Here is a 27,028-nt window from a genome sequence, read left to right as displayed (position 1 = left end):
TTTTCCCAGAGTGGACGTGCATAACAGGCCCAAGTGGCACACAGCATTAAAGTTCTTGAGAGCCAGACTAACAGAAGAGAAAACTCTTTTGCCTAGAGCATCATATTTTTTACTCCCACTCTGGAGGAGAAGTAGGAAAGCATTAGGGTTAACTTTGCTCATCGAAGCCTCCGCAACAAGACTTTTTGGAGTCATGTGCTATGTCAGGAAAGATAGGTCCCCAAGAGCAGGTCTTTAAGGCTCATAGACAGTGCAGTATGAGGTTGAGACTAGACTGCCAGAAGACATTCAGTCATGGCCTTGTTAAATCGCAGGTGGGGGCTCAGATACTGATGGACCAGGGTGAAAGATCTCAATCAGCAAGTTTGCCATAGTCTCCAGTGCACCCAACCGCAAGTCTAAGACCTCCACCTCCCTGTGTACAATCATTGGAAAGGAGGCATTCTCTTTAGTAAGGTGACCCACGTAGAAAATACATGTCTGTTTCAAGTGAAGTGTCCAAACCACTGAAGGTCAAGATATGGGCTAGCTTCACGATATTGAGGATAGAGAAAGGTGTTCACCATCTCATCCTCCTCATGAGGCACTTGTCGGAGCCCCTAGGCTACATTAGAGTCAGAACCGAACTGGCTTGCAGCTTCTTTTGGTAATGGTGTTGAGGCAGGGGAACAGGAGGGGATGTTCCCAGGCCATAGACTGTGCTTTTGTTATTCTGTAGTGCAACATGGGCAGAGCTTGAGATGAAGTTGGCTTGGGATCTGACACCGGAGTTTGGAAGGACTCCAGTACCTCTGGAGCCGAGGCCGAGGATTAGCTGGGTAGAACCAGTATGTTCTGTGGCAAGGGTGTCCATGCATGGCTTTGTGCTGATGGTGGATCAGGCTGAAGCTGGGCTGGGACAGTCAGGTCCAGGGATTAGCCTTTCAGCAATTAGCAATTAGAAGCCCTGAGGGATTCAATGGGTCAAAGGCACAACAGAGGGGCTTTGAACTATCCTCAACAAATACCACTTCATCTCCTTAAAGGCCTCAATCTACTGCAGTGTTGACGATGGCCTAGAAAATTCAAGGCACATTTTCCCCAAAACTCAGAATCTGTTTTAAAGCAGACAATGATGCTGGAGTCGGCCCCTTTGAGTTCTACCTGTGCAACTTCTCCTTGAAGCAGGAGCAGCCGGGTGGAGTCGAATCCCTCTTGAACTTCTGTTGCTTCCTTCAAAACTGGACTTTTGACTTCCTCTTGGACTTTCCCAAGGACAGCGACTGGGACTGGGAACTCCATTCAGACTTAAAACAGGACTGGCCTCCATGATTGTGCTTGGCGACTTAAAGCTTAGCTTTATGTTCTCTGATGTCCTTCAGGACTTCAAGTCATGGTTGGAGCTGAGTCACCAAAGACAGAGGTTGCATGGCAAACTGAAATTATATGGTTGTAGGAAGAGCCATCACTGCACACTGTCACTAAAGTAATTTAGAAAAAAAAGTCAGTAAAACACACAACAAATATGGGAGCAGAGCTCTGGATCCACATTGAAGGGTTAAAAAAAGTGGAACTAACATCAAAATGCAGAGATGGCACATATATGTGGCTCCATGTCATCACATCTGGAGGTAGGATGGAGCTGTCACAGTGTCTAATGGCACCACCTGCCGGCAACCTGGAGCTTTTGCTGGAAGTTTTCTGGAGTCAGTCTAGCACTGAGGAGATTTAAAGGTGAGAAATCTGCAGTTAGATGTGTCTATCAGAAGAAATATTTGACCAGGTAAAACGGTCCAACCAGTGGCACACTCTTGAGCTCTTCAAGCAAGCAAAAGAGTCTAACTAAATGCCAACTGCTGATGAATTCTTTAACCAGGTGGGATACCCAAACATTGGCACACCGTTGATGAGATGTTTGTCTGCATGCAAAGGTCCAGAAATGGCTCTCCATTGATCCTATGTGGGTTCAAACCAACTGACCGTCATTGATGAGGTCTTTAACAGGATTTGAGAGTGCTACCCTAAATTCCACCTCTAGTCAGAACTTTGAAACACATCACCATCATGCGTTTATGCACACAAAATTGCAGGACAAAATCAAAAATTCATATCTATGTTATTATCATCATAAAGGACTCTCAGAGCAATGACAGTAAGGGAACACAATGTGCGCAACTAACACATACAGTACCACCCAATTAAAAAATGTTCGATGCTCAACTTCCTGTGGTTCACTGTCATCAAAACCACAATCAATAAAAGAGTACAGTTAGGAAGGAACATCAAAAAATAGAGTCCATGAAATCTTTCCTTCAGGTTACAGTAACCTTTTATTTTTTTTATTTTTTTCAAATTTGCTGATTCTTCAACGAGTTGCTTCAATCAACAATACAAAATCGATTTGTAGATCACAGTTGCATTTTCTATAGATCAACAGCCTTTCTGCCTACGCATTTCGTCATTCCCTTAGGACTTCATCAGGGCTTGAATTCCATCAATTCTTATTTCTCATAATTTCTTCAATACTCCTCTTTTCACTATGTTCAAAAGATAATCACTTAAAAATAATCAATTATTATTTTTCTGAAATCCTTCATTCCTCCTCCTTTCACTAAGTTCAAAAATCTTTCACTCTATCAATCTTATTTCACAGCGATCATCTCTCCTGCCGCGGGCCCGATAAATCCCAAGCGGTCAGACCGCTTGGGATTTATCGGGCCCGCGGCAGGAGAGAGGATCGCTGTGAAATAAGATTGATAGAGTGAAAAGAGGAGTATTGAAGAAATTATGAGAAATAAGAATTGATGGAATTCAAGCCCTGATGAAGACCTGAAGGAAAGATTTTATGGACTCTATTTTTTGATGTTCCTTCCTAACTGTACTCCATCATCACAAAGGATTTAAATACACAACAGCATAGCCATATTTTGTCGATCTCCAGAAGCCGTTTCAAGCAAAACAATACTTCCAGGGCTTGAGACCCTCACGGGTGAGTAGTGCGCTCTACAAACCCCTGATTGATTGATGGTTGTCACAATGCGACTTTAAGTATCATACCATCCATATCAAGAAATCACAGTATGCATAGTTCTTACAACCTCTATCTGTCCGGGCAAATAGAATATATGTATGTGTAAAAATGCGTAACATAATATGGTCCAATATTGCCTTCGACAACTTTGGGTGGCCTCTTTAACCACATGGCAAAGTGCTTTGCAAATGTCGCCTGAACCCCGAGATGGCAATGTAGGAGCATATACATGGTGCCCATTATATTTTGTTTTATATATCACATATTTATTTTGGAGTAGATAGTTTGAATTTTAAACAAGAAAGAGAGAGGGGCTCAATATCAACCAAAAGGAAATAGAGCACACAGTAACTGCAAAGTAAAAAGATTTTTTTTCCTTTTGGAACTGACACTTCATAAAATAATTCAAACACTCCGTCCAGTCAAAATCCCAATTTCGGGTTTAAACCATTCACTCCCACTGATGGAACACTTACACACAAAAAACCAACTATATCAGAGCAAGCTGTTTATTTGCATCAAAAAATATTTTCATAGAGACATGATCAATATAAAATATACATTTCACTTTTGTTAAAAAATGAAGACCATTAAAAACATTTTAACATATATTCATACAGGAGAAAAGAAGGATAAAAGACAATAATCTATGAAAATATTGGGATTTTGACTGGACGGAGTGTTTGAATTATTTTATGAAGTGTCAGTTCCAAAAGGAAAAAAAAAATCTTTTTACTTTGTAGATAGTTTGAAAACAACTGTTTTCTTCAAAGTAAAGTTAACAAAGAGCATTCATTTGAATTAGAACGTTGGGCTTTGTTTACTATACTTGAATAAATTGCTAATAAAACAATGGGCAATGGTGAGGGTCAGTGCATTTAGGCAATTCAATGGCTGAACTGTTTACTGCATAATTATGGATTTACTGCATTTGCCACATAATTTTAAGCACATATTTGCAAATTCCGCCAAAATCTTGTTTTCATCTCAAATGCATAAAAATAATAATGAAAGAGAACGTGGTGCATAATTGGTATTTTATGCTCTTCCATTCTGCATAATTCTAGTAGCCCTGTCACTGTGAAAGCTCTGCAGAGTGGTTTGTGGCTGTCATTTAGATAATGAAAGCGTTTCCCATATTTATCCTATTTCATGGTTCCTCATGAAATATAGATTTTTATACTACTGCTTTTATTCCTTGTTGCTACTTGATGAGCATGCTACCACATCGGTACAATAAGAAACATATGTAACTATCTCAGTTGCCTATTTTAATCGATTCAGAGCATTTTGTAACCCTAAGCTTCTCATGTTCTGATTGTTCATACAATATATAATATATAGTGTATGCTTATACACCTAGAATTAGATATACGTAATCCAAGTAGTTGTTTGATAACAACATCAGCAATATAACTCTCCATTACAATGATTATAAATCCCCAAAATAAGGCGTCTGTAGCAGCATACTTGCACACAATCATGACCATTATCAGACCTATAATATATGTAATTAATGTTTTTTGCTTCTAATTTTCTTAGGGTCAGTTCCCTATGATATCCTCTTGGATTTCTTGATGCTATAGAAATGCTAACAAAATCAATTTGAGTTAGCTTACCTTCATGGCATTCAAAAAAGTATTGTGGCAGGATATCGCCCATCAGACTGACTGATTGCTATTAAATGTTTGCCTAATTGCAAGTTTAGTTGTCCGACTGTACTATCAATACATTACGATGCACAAGAGCAGATAAGATGACACACCAGAAATATGGTTTGCAGTAAAGTCATGAATTGTAGAAGCAGCTCCCCTGAATAAACCATAATTAATTTCCTTGCATTTACTTATGACATACTATCAAGTATACCAAAGGGGATGATGGACGGAGCGTTTGAGCAAATCAAACACTCACCCCCAGTCAACTGATCTGGGTTTAATCCATCATCATTCTTTAGCTCACTCCACCACCCAAGGTCAGACATGGCCATATGCAAATCAGTCTGACCCTGTGCCTCATGGGAACAGTCCAGCCCGAACTGCCAAGCCATGTCTTCCCTGGACCGGAAACAAGCATCCTGGGACCGGCTTCGGGTTCATAACCCTCATCAGCCAGGCTATCTTGAATCCAGTGGCAAAGTGAGCAAGGGACCCAAGTATGACAATGGTCTTAAGGTTGTATATAATATAACTAGGCTCAGCTAGCCAGTAGAGCACTTTATATAAAATGCGAGGAACACAGTAAAGGCAGTCAAATATACATTAAACAGTGTTACAATCATTTAGCTTAAATATCTACAAGTGTGCTCGAAAAAGCACATTTAAATGCAGGTGGTTTAGGAAGGGAATCTACAAATGTACATTCTAACAGGCACATGCATCAACCTTTTTTGCAGGCGCAAACGGTGCGATTCGCAAAAGTCGGCCGTTTGCGTATGCATGAAACAGAAAGGCTCCCACAATTTAAGAAATCGCAATTTATTGCGATTTCTTGAATTGCGATTGCATTTAAGGAATCGCAAATTGCGATTCCTTAAATGCAATGCATGATGAAATCGTAAATAGCTATTTTGCTAATAGGGGGCGCAAATTACCATCAATTGGAACTTGATGGTAATTTGCAAAAACTTTGAAAAATGCACTAAAGTGCATTTTTCAAAGTTGTAGATTACACACACACATGCCCTTGGGGCATGTGTGTGCGCAACATGTGTGCACAGTTCAATTTCAGGGGTGCAACAGGGTGTCCTTTTGACATCCTTGCACCCTTGAAATTGCATGCGCAATTTGCGAGTACCTATTGATACTAGCAAATTGCGCATGCAATCTCCCATTCATTCCTATGGGCCTGTAGGCCCATAGGAATGAATGGGAAGGCATTCTTTAATTGTGACTCGCAATTTGCAAGCCGCAATTAAGGAATGTTTGGGAATCGCTAATTTTATAGCGATTCCTACATGCATAGGTTTTTGCAATTCCTTAATTGCGAATCCTTACTAATCACAATTAAGGAATTGCAAAAGCCTACATTAATGCATGTGCCCCTTTGTTCAGTAGGCAGAATATCAACAAATGCAGTGGCTCAACTCCTCATCTTCGAAATCCCAGTGGGCTACAAACTCGCCTGACAGGACCACTTTCAGAAGCCAAGAGGTAGACTCACTATCATCTACAAGGAACCCATCAAATGCACAACATCCACAGAGAACACCACCTCATTCAAGGAAACACCTGCATTTCAAGCTGCAAATCTATGCAAACTTCACAGTGAACAGAACCCTTACCTGCCAACCACCTGGACCTTAAGCCACCTTTCCCAACCTCAAAAATGACTTTGTTGCTCCGTTCACCATTGACTTCAGAGCCTACATTCTCCTTGGTGACCTCAACTTTCACTTGGAAGACTGAAACAAGCCCTGCTCTACAGCACTCCTAAATGCCTTGAGCAACACCGACTCACCCAGCTCTCCACAGAACCAACACGTTCTGCAAGACACACACTGGTCCCCATCTTCACCATAAGCAACAGCATCAAATACAACTCCATCACGTCGCTCACATGTACCGACCTCTCCATCATCCACTTCCAAATCAACACAACTCAAGTCAACAGCCCTACCAGGTTGAGCATTTCAACCAGCAACTGGGGCAAAACCACTGAAGCAGCAGGGATTAGCACCCTCAGCACAGATCAACCTATCCCCACAAACAACCTCAACAAGGACATCACCAACTTAAACAACTGGATGAAGTACTGCGCCGACTCCCTCACACCCATCAAACCCAACAAGCATAGTAGATCAAACAAGCAGGCCAGCTGGTACACTGAAGACCGTTGAGACACCAAACGACACTGTAAACAGGTAGAAAGGAAAAGAGAGGCAGCCACGACACCACTGACAGAACTACCTACAAGGCTGCACTCAGACACTATCACCAGGAAATAAGAGACACCAAAAATTAGCACTAGTGGATTGCATCAAAGAAATCTCTAACAGCTACAAGAAGATCTTCTCAAAGTCAAGGTTATCACCTTGTGGTCAGCCACAGTTAACAACATCCCTGCCTCCCAGCAACTCTGCAAAAATCTATCTTTCTTCCACGGCAGAATAGCAAGCATCCACAGCAACTTAGCACACCAACCCAACCCCATAGGACTCATCGCTAACCTACCCACCACCAACCAAGACGGACACCTGACAGAATGGACAGCCTTCGCTAGAAAAGACACAGCAGCAATCATGCGCACCGTCCACTCAAGGGCCCCAGTGGACGCATGCCCCCACCGCATCTACAACCTGAGAACATCACCAATCAGCACCACCCTGACTCACATCATCAACCCCTCCATCACGTCTGCCACTTTCCCAGAGGACCAGAAACTTGCAGAAATCATCGCTTTCCTCAAGAAGCCTACAGCTAACCCGAATCAGCTTAGCAACTTCATATCTCCATGTTCCTCTATCCATCCAAAGTGATTGTGAAGGTCATCAACAAGCAACTCATAACCCACCTCAGATTTCACCATCTTCTAGACAACACTCATTTAGGATTCAGAAAGAACCACAGCACAGAAACAGCACTCATCACGTCCGACGACAGAAACATCCTGGTTGAAGGAGAAACCTTGGTCCTCATCCTGTTCGACCTCTTCACTGCCTTTGACACTGTCTCCCACATCACCCTTATCAGAAGATTGCACAACATTGGCATACAAGGATCCACTCTCAAATGTATCTATTCTGTCTTCACAGGAAGGATGCAAAGTGTCAGACTGCCACCCTTCTCAGCAGAGACCAAGAAACTGATATGCAGAGTCCCACAGGGATAGTCCCTCAGCCCCCCCCTTTTCAACATATACATGACACAGCTGTCCAACATCTTTCAATCACAACACATCACTGTCATCTACTAAGCCAATGATGCCCAACAAATCCTCTCCCCGACGGACAAGACAAACACCACCAGAACCAGCTTCACCCACTGCATGACCATTGTAGCAAACTGGATGTGAACCAACTGCCTGAAGCTCAACTTTGACAAGACTCAAGTACTGGTCTTCAGCAACAGGACCTCCTCATGGGATTCCACCTGGTGGCTGTCAAAGCTAAGACCAACACCCACAGACCACGCAAGGCATCTAGGGATCATCTTAGATGACAAGCTCAACATGACTGCTTAAGTTAATGCAGTGTGAACCTCCTACTTCCACATCCTACACATAAACAAGCTGTGAAAGATCTTCAAATTGTTGCTTCAGAACACCAAACAGACTGTCACGCAGGCACTCATCTCCAGCAGACTGGACTACAGCAACACTCTCTACGCCAGAATCTCCAAACAACTCCTACACAGACTCTGGACCATCCAGGACACAGTCACAAGACTCACACTCGACCTCCTATTCCGCACCCACATCACACTGCACCTCAGAAAGCTTCACTGGCTTCCCATTCACAGGTGCAGCCAACTCAATCTTCTCACAAACACATACAAAGCACTAAACAAAACAGGACCAGAATACCTGAACAACTGCATACACTTTCACCATATCACTCACACACATTACCCCCATCCGCATAAGCAAAACTGGAGGTTGCTCATTCTCCTACATTGCACCCAAGACATGGAACATCCTCCTTCAACTCATCGGAGAGTCCTCCTCATTCTTGAGTTCCACAAGAAGCTGAAGACCTTGCTTGTCATATAAGCAGCTTGGCAACACACACCTACACACTTGCCCATGCGCCTGGATACCCACTTGTGTGATTAGTGCGCTATACAAATCAACATAACAATGGCATCTAGTAGCAGATCACAGATGGAAATGGCCTTAGCTAAAGAAACTCGAGGGTATGATGAAAGTCAGGCTGATAGGTGGCTTTGTTAAGAGGGTGTGATCAGATCTCCTGCAGTGGGGAGTTTCCCGTGGATGGCCTCATAGATGACACATAATCTAATACATAAAGATCTCAAAATAAGTGCCAATATTTCTCGAAAAAAGGTTTGATTTTTACGTTTGCTTGTGAAATTTTGTGATATGTCTTATTTGTTGGATTTGAGCTGGGGTATAGCTTTTAATAAATCCTTCATTTTGATTTTTGTTGGCTTTATGAGCTGCTTCCTGAGCCACTTTCTAAGAATTTCCTCAGATCTTTTCTGTTCATTGTGTTTCAAGAACTGCCTCTACTACTAAAACAAGATTTCCATCCTCATGTGCCCATGGGGTTGAGGAACATTTAAGAGAGGAGGAACAAGGTGAGCTGGCCTCTGTTTAGATAGACCTCCATGCCTTATTTGTTTCCCAATGGGTTTGCTCCATGACTTACACTCCATGCCAGCAAGGGACTCAATGTAGTGCCCTTTCCTCCAAGGCCTCTAAAACACTGTACTGAGACTGAATGCACGTTGCCTTCTGCATCATACAGAGGTTGTCCCCTAAGCAATCGGAGATGTGATGTACAGTGGAGCTCCTTTCGAGGCCCTACAACTATGAAATTACAACATGATTTTACCTGATACCTACCTGTACGAAAGAGCCTTTGAATCATGTCTCTGGGCGGAGCCATGATGTGCACTCTGAGCCTTTCTGCACTGCATAGCAATGTTCAAATGTCTTCAGATGGTCCTCTGCAGCAAGGCCTTCTGAAGCCTGAAACCAAAACCTCTCGGCTGTTAGAAGAGTGTAATGCCATCTCCCCTTCTGACAAAGAGCCCAAAGTCATAGATTTCTTGGAGAACCATTTCAGAGGCTTTTCTACCTGTGTGCATTGACCAAATACAGCAAGATACAAAAGAATACAAGTAGCAACTTCTATCCTCATCCCAAAGCAGGTTCTCAGCATTTTTGACGAATGCGAAATCTCAACTATGCATCTTCCTTCCTTCTCTTATGATCACACTATGATGCCAGAGCTGGCATTGTTGATGAAAAAGCTATTGCAGTCAGGGGCGTCAATCATGTCAATTCGAAGTATATTGGGAAAGGTTTCTACTACTGCTTGTTTTCTGTTGTGAAGATCTGCATCAAAATTTCACCCCATTCAGATCTTCACCACTTCAACCTTTGTTATGTCTTGGGCGTAATGGAAAGTTGTGACCCTTTCACAGCTATGAAACTCTGTTGAATAAAGGAGCTCTTTGAATGCTGGATCTGAAAGGTGTCTATGTCCATATTTTTATGTTGGGCAGTTACAGATTGTTCCTCATATTTGTGACCAAAGGTATGCACTCCTAGTAGCAGAACCTTTCACTTAGTTGAATCGCTACACCCACAGTATTCACTAGGTTGACGGCAACAGTTGTGGCATTTTCTGAGGCTAAAATGCACTCACGTGTATAATTGTCTGCTTAGCACTGCTTCCCATCAGGCTCTTACCTGTTGACCTTCCTGGTTTAAGATAAATGTCTTTCTTCATATCTGAAGAGCATCTCTTTGATTCCTTTCCTGGGATTCATTGATTGGTACTCGGTGTGGAGGCAGATAAAGCTTTTACTTTCACAGGATGGATTTTAGCCAAACAAGAAGATTCTTGTTACTTGCTTCAGGTTTAGGTATCTTGCCTTGGTACGATGATTCCAGACACTTGATGGCCTCTAGTGTTTGGATGATCTCAGCCTAGTGTGAGAACCTTGTACTAGGCTTCTATTTGGAGGTAGGATTTGGTCTCTCCATCAATAATGAATCCACTCTCTGATCTGGAATATGAGACCCTTCCCTAGATGATCATGGACCACAATTTAAGTCTCTGTCTGGATCCTTTACTCCCATGTCTTCACCAAAATAGGTTCTCTCTTAGTAGGAATGGAGTGGGTTTCCCAACGAGGTTCCCAATCCTCTCTAACTAGCTGTAGTCACAACAGGACCAACTCCTTCGCATAAATCTCTTGAAGTTGAAATCCATTTGTCTGACCACAGAAGCAAAGGTTGGTTAATGCTGCCAAAAAGTCCACGTTATTTAATATTAGCAAACTGAAAGGGACACGTTTTTCCATTTGTGCAAGTTTGCAGTCTAGGTACGTTGATGGGCATTCTGCAAGAACTTCTTTCCCTAGGCTTCTTATTAGGCCTGGATAGCGATTCCACGTCATGAACTGAAGCTTTACCCAGAATTGGTCTCCCAAAGAAGAGTGGAAGTCTAACAGCGGATCTACTCGCCTTGAGAAGAACACAAATGACCTATACCTCCTGGCCAGGATGATCCTCAATGTTCTCAGGTCTGGAATGTTACGGCAGAGAGATGTTGGTAAGAAGGACCTTAATTTAGACAGTACAGTTTAGAGTACACTATGGCTCATGGAGTTAATGGGGCGAAGGTGTGCCAACCACATTGATGTTTCTGAGGTAGAGAGGTGAGGTATCAAATTACCTACTGCAGACAAAGGGGTACTCCATCACAGCACAATGGCTATCCCATCTGCTGTATTATTATTATTATTATTATTATTATTATTATTATTATTATTAGGTAGGTGTTATAAAGCGCGTAGTCACCCGTAAGTATCCCAGCGCTGATATCCGGACAAACCAGAAGAAACAAGCACAAGAGAGAAAAGATGGAGAGAAAATCAGGGAAACAGGTGAGTTTTTAGCTGCTTCCTAAATCTAAGATAATCTGGTTCTGTCCTAAGGTCACGGGGAAGGGAGTTCCAGAGACAGGCCGTGTTGACAGAAAAGCGCCGTCCACCAGAACGAACCCTCTTCACTCTAGGGATAGTGATGAGGTGTTCATGGTCGGACCGAAGGGATCTTGACGCTTTTTAAGGCCTGATGAATTTTTTTAGGATAGGGGGGCCTTTGTCCTGTAAAATTTGTGTGCCAGGCAGAGAGCTTTAAACTTAATTTGCTCTCACACTGGGAGCCAGTGGAGAAGTTTCAGGGCTGGTTTGGCCGAGGATCTAGCCGGGGTATTGGTGAGGATCCGGGCTGCCGCGTTCTGGATCATCTGAAGTTTATTAAGGGTAACCTCAGGAGCGCCTAGAAAGATGGTATTGTTGTAATCCAGCCTTGATATAATGAGGCCTTGGATTAACAGTTTCCGGGAGACAGGAGGAAGTAAGGGCAAAATCTTCCTGGTAGATTTAAGGAGCCCGAAGCATGTCCCAGCGGTTTTTTTGGCTTGAGTCTTAAAAGACAAGTCTTTTTCAAGCCAGATTCCCAAGCTCTTGATCTCAGACTTGGGGGCTGGAGGATCACCTAAGCAGGGAGGCCAGATGGTCTGAGAAAGGGAAGGCCCCTTCTGACCAAGGAGGAGAATATCAGTCTTTGAACCGTTAAGTTTCAGAGATGAGTTATTCATCCATCCTTGAATTTCTGCAAGACAGTTGTAGAGATCCGCAGGTTGTTGGTTTGGGTGCGATAGGGACACCACTAGTTGAGTGTCATCAGCATAGCTGATGATTTTCACTCCAAACGGTGTGACAACCTCCTCCAGTGGGGACATATAGACGTTAAATAATGTCGGGCTTAAAGCTGAGCCCTGAGGCACACCACATTGGAGAGGGGTTACAGGAGAACAGATGTCATTCTCCCAGACCTGAAAGGAGCGATGGTCAAGGAAGGATTTGAACCAAGTCAGATCAGTGCCCTCGACACCGATATTCTTGAGTCGCTGGATAAGGACCTGATGGTTAACGGTATCGAAGGCCGCACTGAGGTCCAGGAGGATCACTGCCACTGATCCTCCTGTGTCCAAAAGGGCTCTAGCCTCCTCCACTGCTGCAAGGAGGGCGATGTCGGTGCCCTGCCCTGGACGGAAACCAGTTTGCGAGCTTCTGAGCAGATTGTTAGTCTCCAGAAACTGCGAAAGCTTTTTATTAACTAATTTTTCAGCAATTTTACTAGTTCCGGGGAGGAGAGAGATAGGCCTGTAGTTGAACATATCCAAGGGATCCAGAGAAGGTTTTTTAAGGAGCGCCTTGACGACAGCTGCCTTCCAGCTGAGGGGAACTTTTCCCTGAAGCAAAGAGGTGTTAATAAGGTGAGTGAGTGGAGGGACGATGGTGGAGGCAACTTTCTTAAGAAAGCGAAGGGGGACAGGGTCCCTGGGGGATCCGCTTTTGATAGTATCTAGCGTGGTAGAGACCTCTTCAATAGTGACTGGTCCGAGTGAATTAAGATGGGGGGTGATAGGGTTAACATTAAAGCAGTCTTCCTCAGCAAAACTGAGGTCGACAGAAGGGAGAGAAGCAAGAATTTTCTGAATCTTCTCCTCAAAGAATTTGGCCAATTTAATGCATTTTTCTTCGGATGCTTTAGGATCTGGGAGATTCTTTGGTGCAGGGTCTGGGACTTTAAGTAAGTCTTTTAAAATAATGAAAGTTTCCTTGGCAGAGCAGGAGGAGTTTTCAATCCTTTCCTGGAAGAAAGTGCATTTAGTATTGCGAAGAGCGATCTTATAGTTTTTTAAGGAGGTTCGGAAAATGTCCTTATTAACTATAGACTTGTCCTTCCTCCAGGAGCGTTCCGTTCTTTTGCACTCCTTCCTTAGGAGGTTAAGATCAGGAGTGTACCAAGGGGCAGGGCTCACTCTTTTGATTCGTCTAAGGGTGGTAGTTTTAGGGAGGAGTTTGTCCAATGATGAGGTGAGCCACAGATGAAACTGATCGTCAGCAATGAGCGGATCAGAGGCAGGGGGGAGGGAAGAGGCCCTAAGAATGGAGGCCCATTCGTCTGGCGAGAGATTGTTCCAACGACGGTCAGTGACCCGGATTTTGGCCTGTCGAGTGGGTGAGATGAAAAGATACCAGGAGATACATATTAAGCAATGGTCTGTCCAAGGGAGGGGGAGAGGAGAGCGGGTGGTGAGATCCGTAATATTGGTAAAAACGGGGTCCAGAAGGTGTCCTTTGTCATGAGTGGGTTCTGAGTTAACTAATCGGAAGTCAAAAGACATAAGGTCAAGGAGAAGTTCGGACGCAATAAGGTCCTTAGGGTCTGATAGATGAAGGTTGAAATCACCCAAAATAAGAAAGTTGGAAGAGGTAGTTGCTATTTGGGTGACAGTATCAACAAGCGCGCTGGAGAATTTCCCTGGGGTTCCCGGCGGCCGATATATCAACAGCCCCGAGAGGGAGTTCGTCGGGGATATTTGTAAAGCAAAATGGCAGCTTTCACAGTCGTCAATATTGGCGTCGCTAGATCTACATGAGAATTGTTCTCTGTAGATTATCGCGAGGCCGCCTCCTCTACCGAGGGGTCTGTTTTGGGAGTAAATTTGATAGCCCGGGGGTAAAGCGTTGATGATATCAGAATCCGACCAAGGAGTAAGCCAAGTCTCCGTAAGGAACAAGACGTCAAAGTCGAAATCCCGTACCAGAAGATTGATTTCATGGGAGTGTTTAGGGAGGGACCGACAATTGAGAAGGCCCAGCTGTAGGCCGAGATTACCTGAGGTAGTGGTGGCCGGGTTACAAAGGCCGCAGTAGATAAAGGGTTTTACTCCCGAATGGATGTAATTACACTCGGGATTTTTCGACGGATTAAGTGATAGGAGCCTATTTTTCGTATAGACAAGTCGGCCATCATGACAAAAGGGCAGAGTAACTGGGCCTGGGTCCGGATGGGCCCGGACGGGTATTACAAGTGCAATAGGCTATAATGCACTTTTATTGTCACGGATGGGACATCAGCCACATTTGTGATGAAGTATTCCATCCGTCAAACTCTTAATAAAGACCAAAGAACCTAATTGGCTTGTTATGTCACCTGGTCCTCATGCTGTTTCTCCCAATTCACTAAAAAATATCTTTAATCCATTCATGAGAATGGAAGAGGGAAACAGGATTTAAGATTAAGCATAAGTAACCCACTTTAGGGACGATTGTACACTACTCCAAAGCCTTCCCTTTTAGATTCCAATCACAGTCGGGCTGGTAACCAAATTTTGGATGAAAACTTGAGTTTGGCATTACAATATAGGCACAAAATACAGGGGTAGATAGCTCACACAAGCAGTTTGCACACTCAAGGATAGATAAAAACATGCACTATTGGCACATATTCCATTTTTCAAGGTATGAAGCTGGGAATTGTGTGCAAATTGAGAACCTGTTAATTTCTGCATCCTTCAATAACACAAGGTGGAAAGCTCTGGAAATGTACTGCCGTTTTCCTTCGGGTTCCAGATCCGTTGTCTCTGTCTAAAATTTAAGCTCACACAGGGGGTTTGCAAGAGGAGATTAATGGGATAGTTTCCTGTTGCTCACACAGCATTTATCTTTTCCTCCAGTTCAAGAACATCAATAAGGGGCGGAAGACCAACATCATTGACTCTATGCTGCGAATGCTAGAACAGTACTCAAGCAACTTGGAGGACCTGATCCGAGAGAGGACAGAAGAGCTCGAGATCGAGAAACAGAAAACTGACAAACTTCTAACCCAAATGCTGCCCCCGTGAGTGCCCATATCAGGGTTATCAGTTTTTATTTTCATTATCCTAATTCAAAGAAAGCTACATCAGGCACTCTCCAGACCCTGAGCACACTAGTGTTGCAAATGTGACAGGTGTCCTTTCTCAAGGATAGACAGATTTTGCCAGACCTTAAAACATCTAGGTTTCCTCTGATCTGGATAGATGAGTTCAAAGCTTGGTGAAAACCAAACAGTCTTTAGTAAACTTACCCTTGCTCTGCAGGAGGCAGAAGTGAAAAGGTGGTAAAAGAAGGTATCAAATTTTGAGAACCTATCTACATGGGCCTGTCCAGCCCTTGGGACCAATTGAAGCCCTGTCTCTAGGGCCCAGTCTCTCCCACAGCACTCTGTGTGCTCATAATTTTGTTGTTCCTTGCCACTGATACCTTCAACACTATGAGTATCCCTATTGCCTGCATTTAGAACCACTTCACTTATTTTTTACATTATTCATTCTACTCACACTCTCTCACAGACCTGCTTTATCCTAAAGTTTCTTAATCTCTTCTTTCGAAAGCATGTTTCCTGCAGCATATTCAGAGTGCACAGCAAATCCACTTTTACCCTAAGACTTTTATTTAGTCAAATCTGTAGTTCTCTGTCCTCGTAACTTCTGCAATTCTTTTTTCGATATTAGCACATTTTCTGCCCTGTCTCCTAAACACTCCTTGTACTCTCCCGTGACATGCTCCATTAGTACTGATGGTGACACAAGTGCTGGCATTTCTCTTTCTGAATTCATCTATTCTGTCTTCCAGTTGTCCCCTTTGAATATCACCTTTTTCTGTTCCCCAAGCCCTACTAGCTTTCTTTTTAGTTCGCTGTCATTTTCATGTATCCTCGTTTCTCTTTTTGCTCTGATGATCCAGCCTCTGTGGCTCTTTTTCCTGCCCAAATTGTCTTTCAAATATGCCTCTGTCATTTGCATTCTCACTGAAGGTATCCTGGCTGTCCTTACCCTGTAACCTCGCACAGATTTCCCCCCCTTTTTCCTGTCCTTTCCAAGTCTTGAGCAAGTGAGATTTTGATGTGACTGCACTTGTGTCACAAACACTACCTCTATGGATTTCTCTTGGTGTGACCTATGTCACTACCATGAGTCTCACTCTGTAATCTTTACTCATCAGTCTGGCTTATGCATAGTTCGCTCTAATGAGACTGCTCTTCTGCCCATTGCAAACTTCCTCAGCTCAATGTTGAAAGCACTCTTCTTTCTATCTTATCCTCAGATTATTGTCAGTATTTTTTACTGGTGATCTCTCTGTTCTTCTCCACCGCCTTCACTTGGTGTCTCAGATTCAGCATGAGGTTGCCAAGCCATCTCTCTCATCACCCCTCCTTGTTTGTGTGGTCTTCTCATCCTGTCTGCTGATGTCCCCCAAGACTCTATCCTTTGATCATCACTCTTCCCATTTTCACAACCACCTTGTTCTGGACTCCTTTCCTACAGTTATTCACATCACTGTTATGCCCACAGCTCTCTGATCATAAATTCCTTCTCTTCTTTCAGATGCCACCTTCACACTGTCTCCTGCTGACTCTCTGCCATCCAATCCTTCATGCTTTCATATTCCTCACACCTCAACTTCAACAAAATTGAAATTTCTTGCCTTCCTTCTCTTTCTCAATGCTATACCCGCACCTTCGGCTGTATTATTCCGTTCTCCTGTATATCCTTAATTTACATTCAGCTTAAGCTCTTATTCCTGCTTTTGTTCCTGCTTTTGTCTTCACTCACCTTGTTCTGCACTCCCTGTATATACCTTCCTAGCTTCATGCTTTGTCCACCGCAATAAGTCTTTATTCTGCTGTTACGCTCTTCTTCAAATATCATTCTGTTGTCCACATCTCCTCAGTTCCCTTCTTTCCCAGATGGTCACACTTTCCTTCTAGTCTCAATTTACACTCTCTAAATCATCTTCAAGTGTGGCCCTGGTCAATACTTCCTGTATCTTCCTTCTCTGTTCACTTGTTTACAACCTACAACCTCCCTTCACATCACACACCCTTCTGGCTGCTCCTTGCCTTTTCTCTCACTATCGCAATTCTTCTTCTCCATCTTCTGCTCTTTCTCTCACTCCTAGCGCCAAAACGACAGAACCCTCTTACTGTCCCTTACCAGCTGTAACAATACTGACTTACTTCCATCCTTTGTGAAGCCTTAAGGAGCTCTTGCTAGCCTAACCCTCATTGCCACAACTGTCCCCCCCAATTAAGCCATATACTTTGCACAATTAATTTGTCTACAGCGCACACTATCAATGGCACTTTTTTGCTATAAAAAGTGTGTCAGGGAAGCAAAGGGGAGGCAAATGAGAGAAGGGAATCAGTGGAGAAAGAGCAGGGAGAGGCGAGGACCATTGAGAAAGCGCATGAGAAGATAGAATGGGGCGGAGAAGAATGAAGGAAATGTGGAATGGACATCACATGCTTTCTGTTTATCACTTTTTCTAAGCCTGGGTACCCACCACCTATCTTTCTGTTATACCTTCTTTATTTGTCAACATCTCCCTTTTTGTTGTCTAAATCCTACTTCCCTGTGTATTGACTTTTCTGTCATTCTCTTTCAAATGTTTTTCTTGTTTCTTCATTCTTTCCCTTTGGTGCCATTTGGTCACACTCCCTTCTTTGAATCTTTCTTTCCTCTTTCTACCTGAATTGTTTCCCAACCTTACTTTCTTCTTTCTCCTCACTACTCTCCCTTCACCATCTTTTCCCCTTTTACCTTGTTCCTTTCCCTGAGGTAGATCTGTGGCTGAAGCCCTGAAAACTGGAGCCCCAGTACGGCCAGAATATTTTGACCAGGTGACTATCTACTTCAGTGACATTGTGGGCTTCACAACCATCTCAGCCTTGAGTGAGCCCATTGAGGTGGTCGATCTGCTCAATGACCTCTACACACTCTTCGATGCCATCATAGGCTCTCATGATGTCTATAAGGTAAGCACTGCACAGTGCAGTGTGGTGAGGATATCTCTACTGCAAAGATAATGCGTTCATTTAATGCACCTGTTTACCATTCAGTCCTGCACTCTATTTCTCCTATAGGTGGAAACTATTGGAGATGCTTACATGGTGGCATCAGGGCTGCCCAACCGCAACGGCAACCGCCATGCGGCCGAAATCTCCAATATGTCTCTTGATATCCTAAGCTCCATGGGAACCTTCCGGATGCGACACATGCCTGAAGTCCCTGTGCGTATCCGTATCGGACTGCACTCAGGTTGGTGCTGCTAGCTACCTCTCCCTGCTCGCAATGGGTCAATGTTTTTGTCACACCTTCAGTACTGCCCACCAAGACTATCATATTTGAGTTGGCCCTATTGCCACCTTTAGCAGATTTCTATTTGCATCACTTGCACTCACCCATTTAACATGGATTTCTATGATGTCAATTTGATGTGGCTGTCACCTGTCTCACCAGGCCAACTCTTGCTGCTCTTGTAGTTCTAGAACCAGGGAACTGCAGAGTGTTGAAACCAAGACAAATAGCAGCAGAATGCAAATGAGGTGACCACAATCCAGTCAAGAATGTGCAAAATCGTGAAGGATTTTGTTTGCTATTATAGTGAAGTCTTTTTAAATTCTGCAGGTTTTCTGCTGTTTGCAAAGGTTGCAATGTGTTTAAATATTCTGACACAGAAACATTTGCAGAGAAGTATCTTCCTCAAACCTTTGAAGGCCTGAATTTTTGCTGCATGCAAAGTTTCCAAAGTTCACATAGTGTAATGTTAACTTTCCCAAACTTTCTGTACATATTTTAAATTTGATACCCCTAATATTTGGGTCCATAGTCTCACTGCTCCTTTCCTGTGCGTTGAGGTAGACACATCTCAACCTATGCAGCAAAGGTTGTAGGGTTAAAGCAGTGTCAGTAATAGCAGCTCATTCCATCCTGAATTAATTTGCTAGAGCCTTTTCGACCTTTCAGATACACCGCGGAGAAGCCTCCTGGTTCCCTGTGGGCTAGTAGTCCTGTTCTTACCAGTGCCAATAAAATATTGGTTTTGAGTGGCTGGATACCTGAACCATACATCAGACAATCTTCCTTTCTTCTAATCTCAGTTCTCTCTCTTCTGTGGGAGCATCCGTGTTCTGTTGTGTCTTCCTACTGACGAATACTAGAGCTGTTGACCTCAACCCCAACATCTCAAATCTTACCAGAGTCCAGCATAGGAGGCGTCTTCTGTAGAGTATTGTCTCCTTTATGTCAGGATTGATGTGCATATCTGGTCCAAAGAATATCGTGCCCTTGCAACAGAAGTGCTATATGTGCTTATTACCTTTAGCGATGCCATCCTCCACCTCAAAGAAGGGCAGTTGTGCTCGTAACCTTCCAAACATCGGTGTCCTCCACAGGCCACATGGTGGTATTCTCCTTCCTCAGAGGGTTGTTGCTGCTGATGAAGAACCTGAACCTCAGTGTGGTGCTCGCTCAAGGCTGCATAACCACTCAGATCTGGGAGCTCCTTCAGTTTCATTGTGCATATAAAATATTTATAGCAATTGAGAAATTACATTCAGGTAATGTTAGAAGGCGACCTCAGAGGGGCCCGGAGGGGCACTGACTAGCCTGAGGTCAACCCTCAAGGTATCGTAGCCGGGCACTGGCGGGAGACTCCTCAGGGGAGGAATCTCGTATCTAGGATCGTACACTCGGCACCACACGACAAAGAGACACCACACCGGGAGTTCTTAAGAACAAATCTTTATCAGATCGGAGTTGTAGGATCTTTATGATCAGCAAGGCAAATATATACAAGTGGAGCGCAGGCTCACAGAGTCTCGGAGGGGGTAGGAGGTAGCGGGACAGTCTTTGGGGATATGGATCAAATGCAGGGGCGTACCCAGCGCACAGCTCACAATCCTCGAGCTGGGGGATACGCTTGTCGTCGTCGGGGTCCGGCGGGACCAAGAGAGTCTGTGGGAGCCGCGAGTCACTCAGCAGGGCTCAAGCACAAGTCGGAGGTCTTACGATATTTTCGGGGAGCCGCGAGTCACTCAGCAGGGCTCAAGCATAGGTTCGGAGGTCTTACGATCTTCAGGGAGCCGCGAGTCACTCAGCAGGGCTCAAGCACACGTTCGGAGGTCTTACGATCTTCAGGGAGCCGCGAGTCACTCAGCAGGGCTCAGGTATTTCCAAAGGCGAATCTGCCGGATAGCCCCAGAGCACCCCTTGTTATAGGACGACTCCTCTTTGATGTCCGGAGTCTGTGCAGGCAGGGGTCTTGTCACCTGGGGGTCGCTTGTCGCGGTTTCCTGCCATTGTCTTTTGATCCTTTCAGGGCCAGGTCGGGAGGAGTCCCAGACACCCAGCAGGCATGGAGCCAGCCCTCGGGGAGGCCGGCGGGCCGATCGAAACCCACCTTCCCAGGGGAGCTCAGAGGTGCGATGGAAACTGCTCCTCCCTCTCTCATCCCAATGGGAGCGCGATGTCCCCCAGCTGGAGTGGCGCCTCTAGGCCAGGGTCGCGCTGGGGCCGGGCGGCCATCATGGTGCATGAAGTGGGCACGCGGGCCCGGTGTGGCCGAAAGGAGGAAGGCCACGGACGGGGCAGTCCGGGTCGGGTGTGTGTGGGTTCTGGTGGGAAGGATCGGCTAGGCCGTGGGCTCGGGGGCTGCGTGAGGTGCATGGGTCAGGTTATGTGGTGCGGGGACAGGGATGGCTATGCTACGAGGCCGGGTCTAACAGGTAAGCTCTGTCAAAGTCGCTTACAGTTGGGTTACTCCAAAAACAAATCTGTTAATTTATTAATGAATAGATTATTCATGTAGAGATACAGAGATAGGAAAGGAAAAACACGGGTGTATGTATTCCAAAACCTGATTTTATATTGATTGAAAATCATTAGTTATAAAGGGTACAAAATCAAGAATTAACACAATGTAGCCAGAAGTAAAAGATACATAAGGTTAAATAGCCTTCATAGTTACATTTGTGAACACCTGTTCACAAAATGTTTGTAGGCAATCTGAAGAGTTTACACAAAGCCAAAATTGCCTGTAGTACAATAAAATAAGGAATAGGTGTGATAGTCGACGTTTCGGTCTAATGTTTTCTTTGTCCGTTAGTCCATCCTCAGGACCTTGCTTATGTTGATAAAAAGACCCTTAGCGCTATAAAAGATTAATGTTTGGAGGAACTAGTCCATAGATCGACTTTCTGGTCAAGCACACAATGGCTGTCACTGCTTCACTTGAAGACCCCAGTGAATGCGGGTACTTTTTGTGTTAATAGATATGAAAAATTTATAAAACCTACTACTTACTTACATTACTTACACATATGACCAAATTTAATCCAAAACTGACTGGCTGTTTGGCCACTGCATCCAATACAAAAAGTTTATGGAAAGGGCATTGGGGGCAAAACACGTTTTGGGACACCCCCGTTTTTCTTTATGCCCCTCTGACCAATTGCCAATCTAGAAGGAAAATATGTCTGGAAGATTCTGTGGAGGTTCGTCAAAGGAGCGCACAGTTACTAAGAGGAAAAAATCTGAGGAAATCCTATCTCTAGTAACCCTAACAATAATTGCCACTGCTACTCTGTAATTTATATATATCCCTTACCCAGTGACGGTTGCCTCTGGGATGTTATAGTTTGGTTAGCTGTAGGAAATGCATTTTTTGTGTTGCTAATAACTTTGGTCTCGTTTGATGAATCTGTCCAAAAAGGTAATATGTTTTGACTAGTTTGTGCATGGAAAGTATTGGGGTGAACCGTCAAGTGGGGGCTGAGAAAATAAGGTGGGGTCCCAAAATGCAAAATCCCCGTGCAGTTTCCATAGACCTCTTTAGGTAGTGAAACAGGGAAAACTGCTGTAGGGAATTACACCAAATCTAGCAGGAAGCTAGATCTTGGTTCGCAGATTGTGCTTTTTGTGATTTGGTGTGTATCTGATCAGGAGTTTTTAAAAATTAAGGTTCAAAGATTATTGTGTATCTGAACATGCGCCCCCCCCCCCCCCGCGAGTCTTTAAAATTCTCTGGGGACACCATCTCCCGGGGATACTGCTTATAAAAATAGGGAGGGGCCACCCACCCCCCTCCCTGAGCCCCTGGGACACAATGGCTTCTCAGGTAGGAAAACTTGTGTTTGCTTCCACCTGGCGGGAACATTTTTAAAACCTCTGCTAAACGGCATCAAACACAGAGTCTGATCCCAGTGGGCGGTAGCTTTAAAAACTACACACGCTATCTGGGAGCAGACTTGGGATCTGTTTCCCTGCCCGCTCTGATGCAGAAGGGAACATATGTCTCTCGCCTGGAGGGAACAGTATAAATAGCTGCTCCCTCTGGGCTAGGCAATGTCGGCTTCCCCAGTGTTGTGCATGGTTGGTACCAGGGCATGCACCTTCAGTTAATGCTGGCCCGCAGGATAGGGTTAACAGGGCAAGAATAAGCTCAGGGATGGGGGCCACACGCCCCTTGGGGATGAGATCCCCAAGGCCTAATCAGGATCAGGGAAAGGGGGCCACCTGGCCCATCTCCCTTTTAAAATCCTTAAGGCCAGAGGGGATAAAAGTCCCCAGGGCTTAATGTGGCTCGGGGAGGATGCTTGCATTCCCACTTCCCATAGATTTTTGTTCCAGGGATGGGATCCCTGGGGGCCCAAGAAGGCTTAGGGATGGGTGCTGCGAGGCCCCAATCCCATTTTTTATTGTATATGGCCCCAGGTGATGTGGCCCCTAGGGCCTATTAAGGCATTCATAGAGGTGCTGCATGCCCTCAACTCCTGTTTATTTGCATTAGACCCCGGGGGATGGGGTCCTTGGGGTCAATTAAGGGTCGGAGCTGGACACCCCGTTCCGTTCATATACTTTGGCCTCAGTGGATGAGGTCCCTTGGGCCCTTAAGCCAACCCTATTCTGTGCATGGCAAATGGTTGACAGCCTGCTGATGATTGGAGGCAGGGCCTGGCTGCAACACGGGACCTGCAGCTAAACCGACGCCATACACGTGCAAAGGCAGTGCACAGCATGGGGTTGGCTGCCTCTGGGTGGCTGCCTGAGGGGAGTTGGACACAGGGCCTGGCTGCAAGCCAGGTCCTTCAGCCAAACCCATGCCTCGCGCTACCAAAGGCGGTGAGCAGCGTGAGATTGGCTGTCTGCGGGGGGGGGATCAGTTGCCTCCGGGTGGGTTGGGCATAGTGTAGGGTCACAGGCTATTCCCTGTTGTCAACCTCCTGCTGTGCATGGCTGAAGGCCATGTGCAGCATGGGTTTGGCTGCCTGTGGGGGGCTGGCTTTATGTATGGTAATGAAATTGCTTTACGTTAACAAAACCTACAACTTCACTGAAAAGACAAAGATTGAAGTAACGTTATAGTTAGGTGAGATAAAAATATCTGTTTTTGTTTTAAAAAATACTTAGAAATTCACTGAAAAAAACAACGGTTAAAGTAACGTTATAGTTAGCTAAATATGGCAGTGGCAACATTAACGTTTTGGACTAAAAAAACTGAAATTCACCAGTTATAGTTAGCAGAGCTAACTATAACTTGTGCCCCATCATCACATATTACATCACTCATGACATGTTCTATCAAATCATTTATGACATGACTGATGACATCATTGATGACATCACAGATGTTCTCATCGAAGCTCCTTTCACACATTGCTCTATAAACTAGTCTGGCATTAGAAGCCTGAACGTAAGTACAAAATATCTCCGAATAATATGAAGTGTCATTAATGCCATCAGAGATGCAACTTCCTCGTGCAGAGGACAAACTTGGGATTTATTTGTACACAGCAGTCCGGCCGTGGAGTGACGGCACCACCCTCCAATACAGATATGGGGTCGCAAGGTTAGAGAATTCCTCTCAAGCTTTACATGCGAGACTGCAGCGCTTTGAAAATTAAACTGTGCATGTTACATCTGGAGGCCCACTGGAGGGCTTGTAAAATTGTAATAAATAACTGTGAAAACGCAAAACTCACTGAAGGGTTTTATTTGCAATCCAAGGCAAGAACTACGGATACCAGAATCCTTGAAATAATTGAATGCATCTGTGAACCCACAAGAGGGCGTAGACTATGAATAAAAGTGTGCCTTGGATACGTCTTTGTGTTTGATGCAGACAGCCTATGATTAAGGGGCCAGGGGGCCCTGAAACGCGTCAGGCGATAATAATCTGGATGTAATTTGCTGGTTCCCCTACTAAAGAATTCAGCCGAATGCGCTTGCAGTTGAGTGCTTCCTCGTGCACAGGACAAACTTGGGATATATATATATATATATATTATCTACTGGCGGTCGCCAGTAGATAGTTATAGTTAGGACCGTGTTTCCATAGGAAATCCGCAACATTCTATTTGGAATAACTTTGGCGCCGGTTGACGAATTTTCGCGAAATTTTCAAAATAGGTGGGGCGCTCCGCTCCGCTCCTTCTCTGAAAGTCTCGGGGGGATTCGTCAAGCGGGGGCTGAGAAAAAGGGGGGGTCCCAAAACGCGTTTTCCCCATGCATTTTTCCATAGGACCTTTAGTTCAAGCTACAGCCCGAACGGCTGAACAGAATTACTTGAAATTTGGCAGAGAGGTAGTCCTCAGTTCAGGGATGTGCCTTTTGCAGGTCTGGTGTAAATCTGTTCATTAGTTCCTGAGAAAATTGCAGTTAAAATCATATATATCTATAGGCGCGCACCGTGCGCGTACGGTAAGCATACCGTACGCGCACGGTGACGTGCACGAGCGCAATGCTGATTGGTTGTTAGATGTCAGTAAACATTCGAATCGGTCGAAATCAGGAAGTGTCGGCCGCCATTTTGTCTCTCGCAGTCTGAGGCAATGAAAAACAAAGGGGGAAAACGTGAGAAGGGGGCAGGATGGACAGGTCCTGACCCCCTAGCCTTTGTCAGGGGGTCACTGAAGGACCCCCAAGGGTTAAAAAATAAATCTTAATTTTTGCGAAAAATCGCGGGGTGCGCGCACCGTACGCGCACGGCACGAACAATGCATCTTGGGTGCTTGGTGCGTGCAGCGCACCAAGCGCCCACAGTGCGCGCACGGTGAAAAAACTTTAAAAAAAAAAATACATAACTTAGCATTTAAAAAACCGTACAAATTCACTGAAAAAAACCATAGGTTTCACACACGTTATAGTTAGGAATTAGCATTTAAAAAACCTTGCAAATTCACTTAAAAAACCATAGGTTTCACACATGTTATAGTTAGCTGGACATTTCACTCATGAAAAACCATTGAAATTCCCCCGTTATAGTTAGTGCAGGCAACTATAACTCACGCGACCGCAATCCTCTGCTGATGATGTCAGATATTACATCACTGATGACATATGTGTCTTTCTGAAAAAAAGATATTTGTAATATATGTATAGCTAAAAATTAATGGAAGAAGACATGGGTATATAAGTGTCTAAATACAGTGATGTAATATCTGACATCATCAGCAGAGGATTGCGGTCGCGTGAGTTATAGTTGCCTGCACTAACTATAACGGGGGAATTTCAATGGTTTTTCACGAGTGAAATGTCCAGCTAACTATAACATGTGTGAAACCTATGGTTTTTTAAGTGAATTTGCAAGGTTTTTTAAATGCTAATTCCTAACTATAACGTGTGTGAAACCTATGGTTTTTTCAGTGAATATATATATATATATATATATATATATATATATATATATATATATATATATATATATATATATTCAGCATACGGTTCAAGTCGTTTTAGCAAAAACCACACTGCACTCCCAGGGGGGTTATTCCATTCGGCTTTTTATTGATGAGTTTTCATATATATATATATCACACCACACTTTCCGATGGAAAAGTAACGCACGGACAGCTCGGAAGATTGCAGTTAAGTTGATTTATTGACTGCAAACACAACGCGTTTCAGCTATCGCCTTGTTCACGCTTAAAGCAAAGGTATGTGAGAACTGCATTTAAACCAGTGCTAACAACACAAAAAACGGACTCCTCAAACACCAATCGTGAATGGATACGAAACAGTGGTGGCCATCTTAGCACTGTACACAATTCAATACAATGATTCAAATTAAAAGGCGCAGTGCCAATATGCCACTGTGACAAAATAGCGGAGTAGCACCACTGCATATTATTAGTTAACAATGCATAATTCCTCGCATTAATCAGTCAATCTCGTGAATAAAATAATATTCACAAAATAAATGAAATACCAATATAATGCCCCAGTGGGCATAATAGCATATGCATGATAATAACTCTTCGCATAATCAGTCCATCACGTGAACAAAATAATATTCACAAGTTAGATGAAATACCAATATAATGCCCCAATTGGCATGGTGGCATACGCATGATAATAACCATACTCCAATTAACAGTACAAAAGTGGCAAGATGCTCGAATGGGCTAGTAAATCAATAATATAATTGTGCACAGACCAAGTATTAAAGTTCATCAGTGGCCCATTCAAAAAGTAGATACCAAAACCTGAAAGAAAAATAATTATATTTTAGTATAAAGCAACAAAATTATTTACAACAGCAGCATTATGCACAATATAAAGCTTTTTTAAATTATTAATTGTGCAAGTGTACAGACAATTCCTCGCTTGAATTCAGCCCTTTGGGAGACATAGTCTCAAAGTCC

The 27,028-nt window shown here is 44.0% G+C and overlaps 1 protein-coding gene across 5 annotated transcripts in view; it reads left to right on the top strand.

The window, feature by feature from the left end:
- Window positions 1-27,028, top strand: part of LOC146782652 (retinal guanylyl cyclase 2-like) — a 465,010-nt gene that overhangs the window by 354,190 nt on the left and 83,792 nt on the right. For all 5 annotated transcript variants that reach the window (XM_085637790.1, XM_085637788.1, XM_085637789.1 and 2 more), the window contains 3 exons: window positions 15,240-15,403; window positions 18,169-18,361; window positions 18,470-18,644. In XM_085637790.1, coding sequence (XP_085493916.1) covers window positions 15,240-15,403; window positions 18,169-18,361; window positions 18,470-18,644 — 532 coding nt within the window. The remainder of the gene's footprint in view (window positions 1-15,239; window positions 15,404-18,168; window positions 18,362-18,469; window positions 18,645-27,028) is intronic.

The sequence above is a fragment of the Triturus cristatus genome, chromosome 12 (assembly GCF_964204655.1).
Source record: "Triturus cristatus chromosome 12, aTriCri1.1, whole genome shotgun sequence".
Lineage (NCBI taxonomy): Eukaryota > Metazoa > Chordata > Amphibia > Caudata > Salamandridae > Triturus > Triturus cristatus.
Note: the sequence above shows the minus strand (reverse complement) of the source record. Positions and strands in the feature narration are given on the sequence as shown.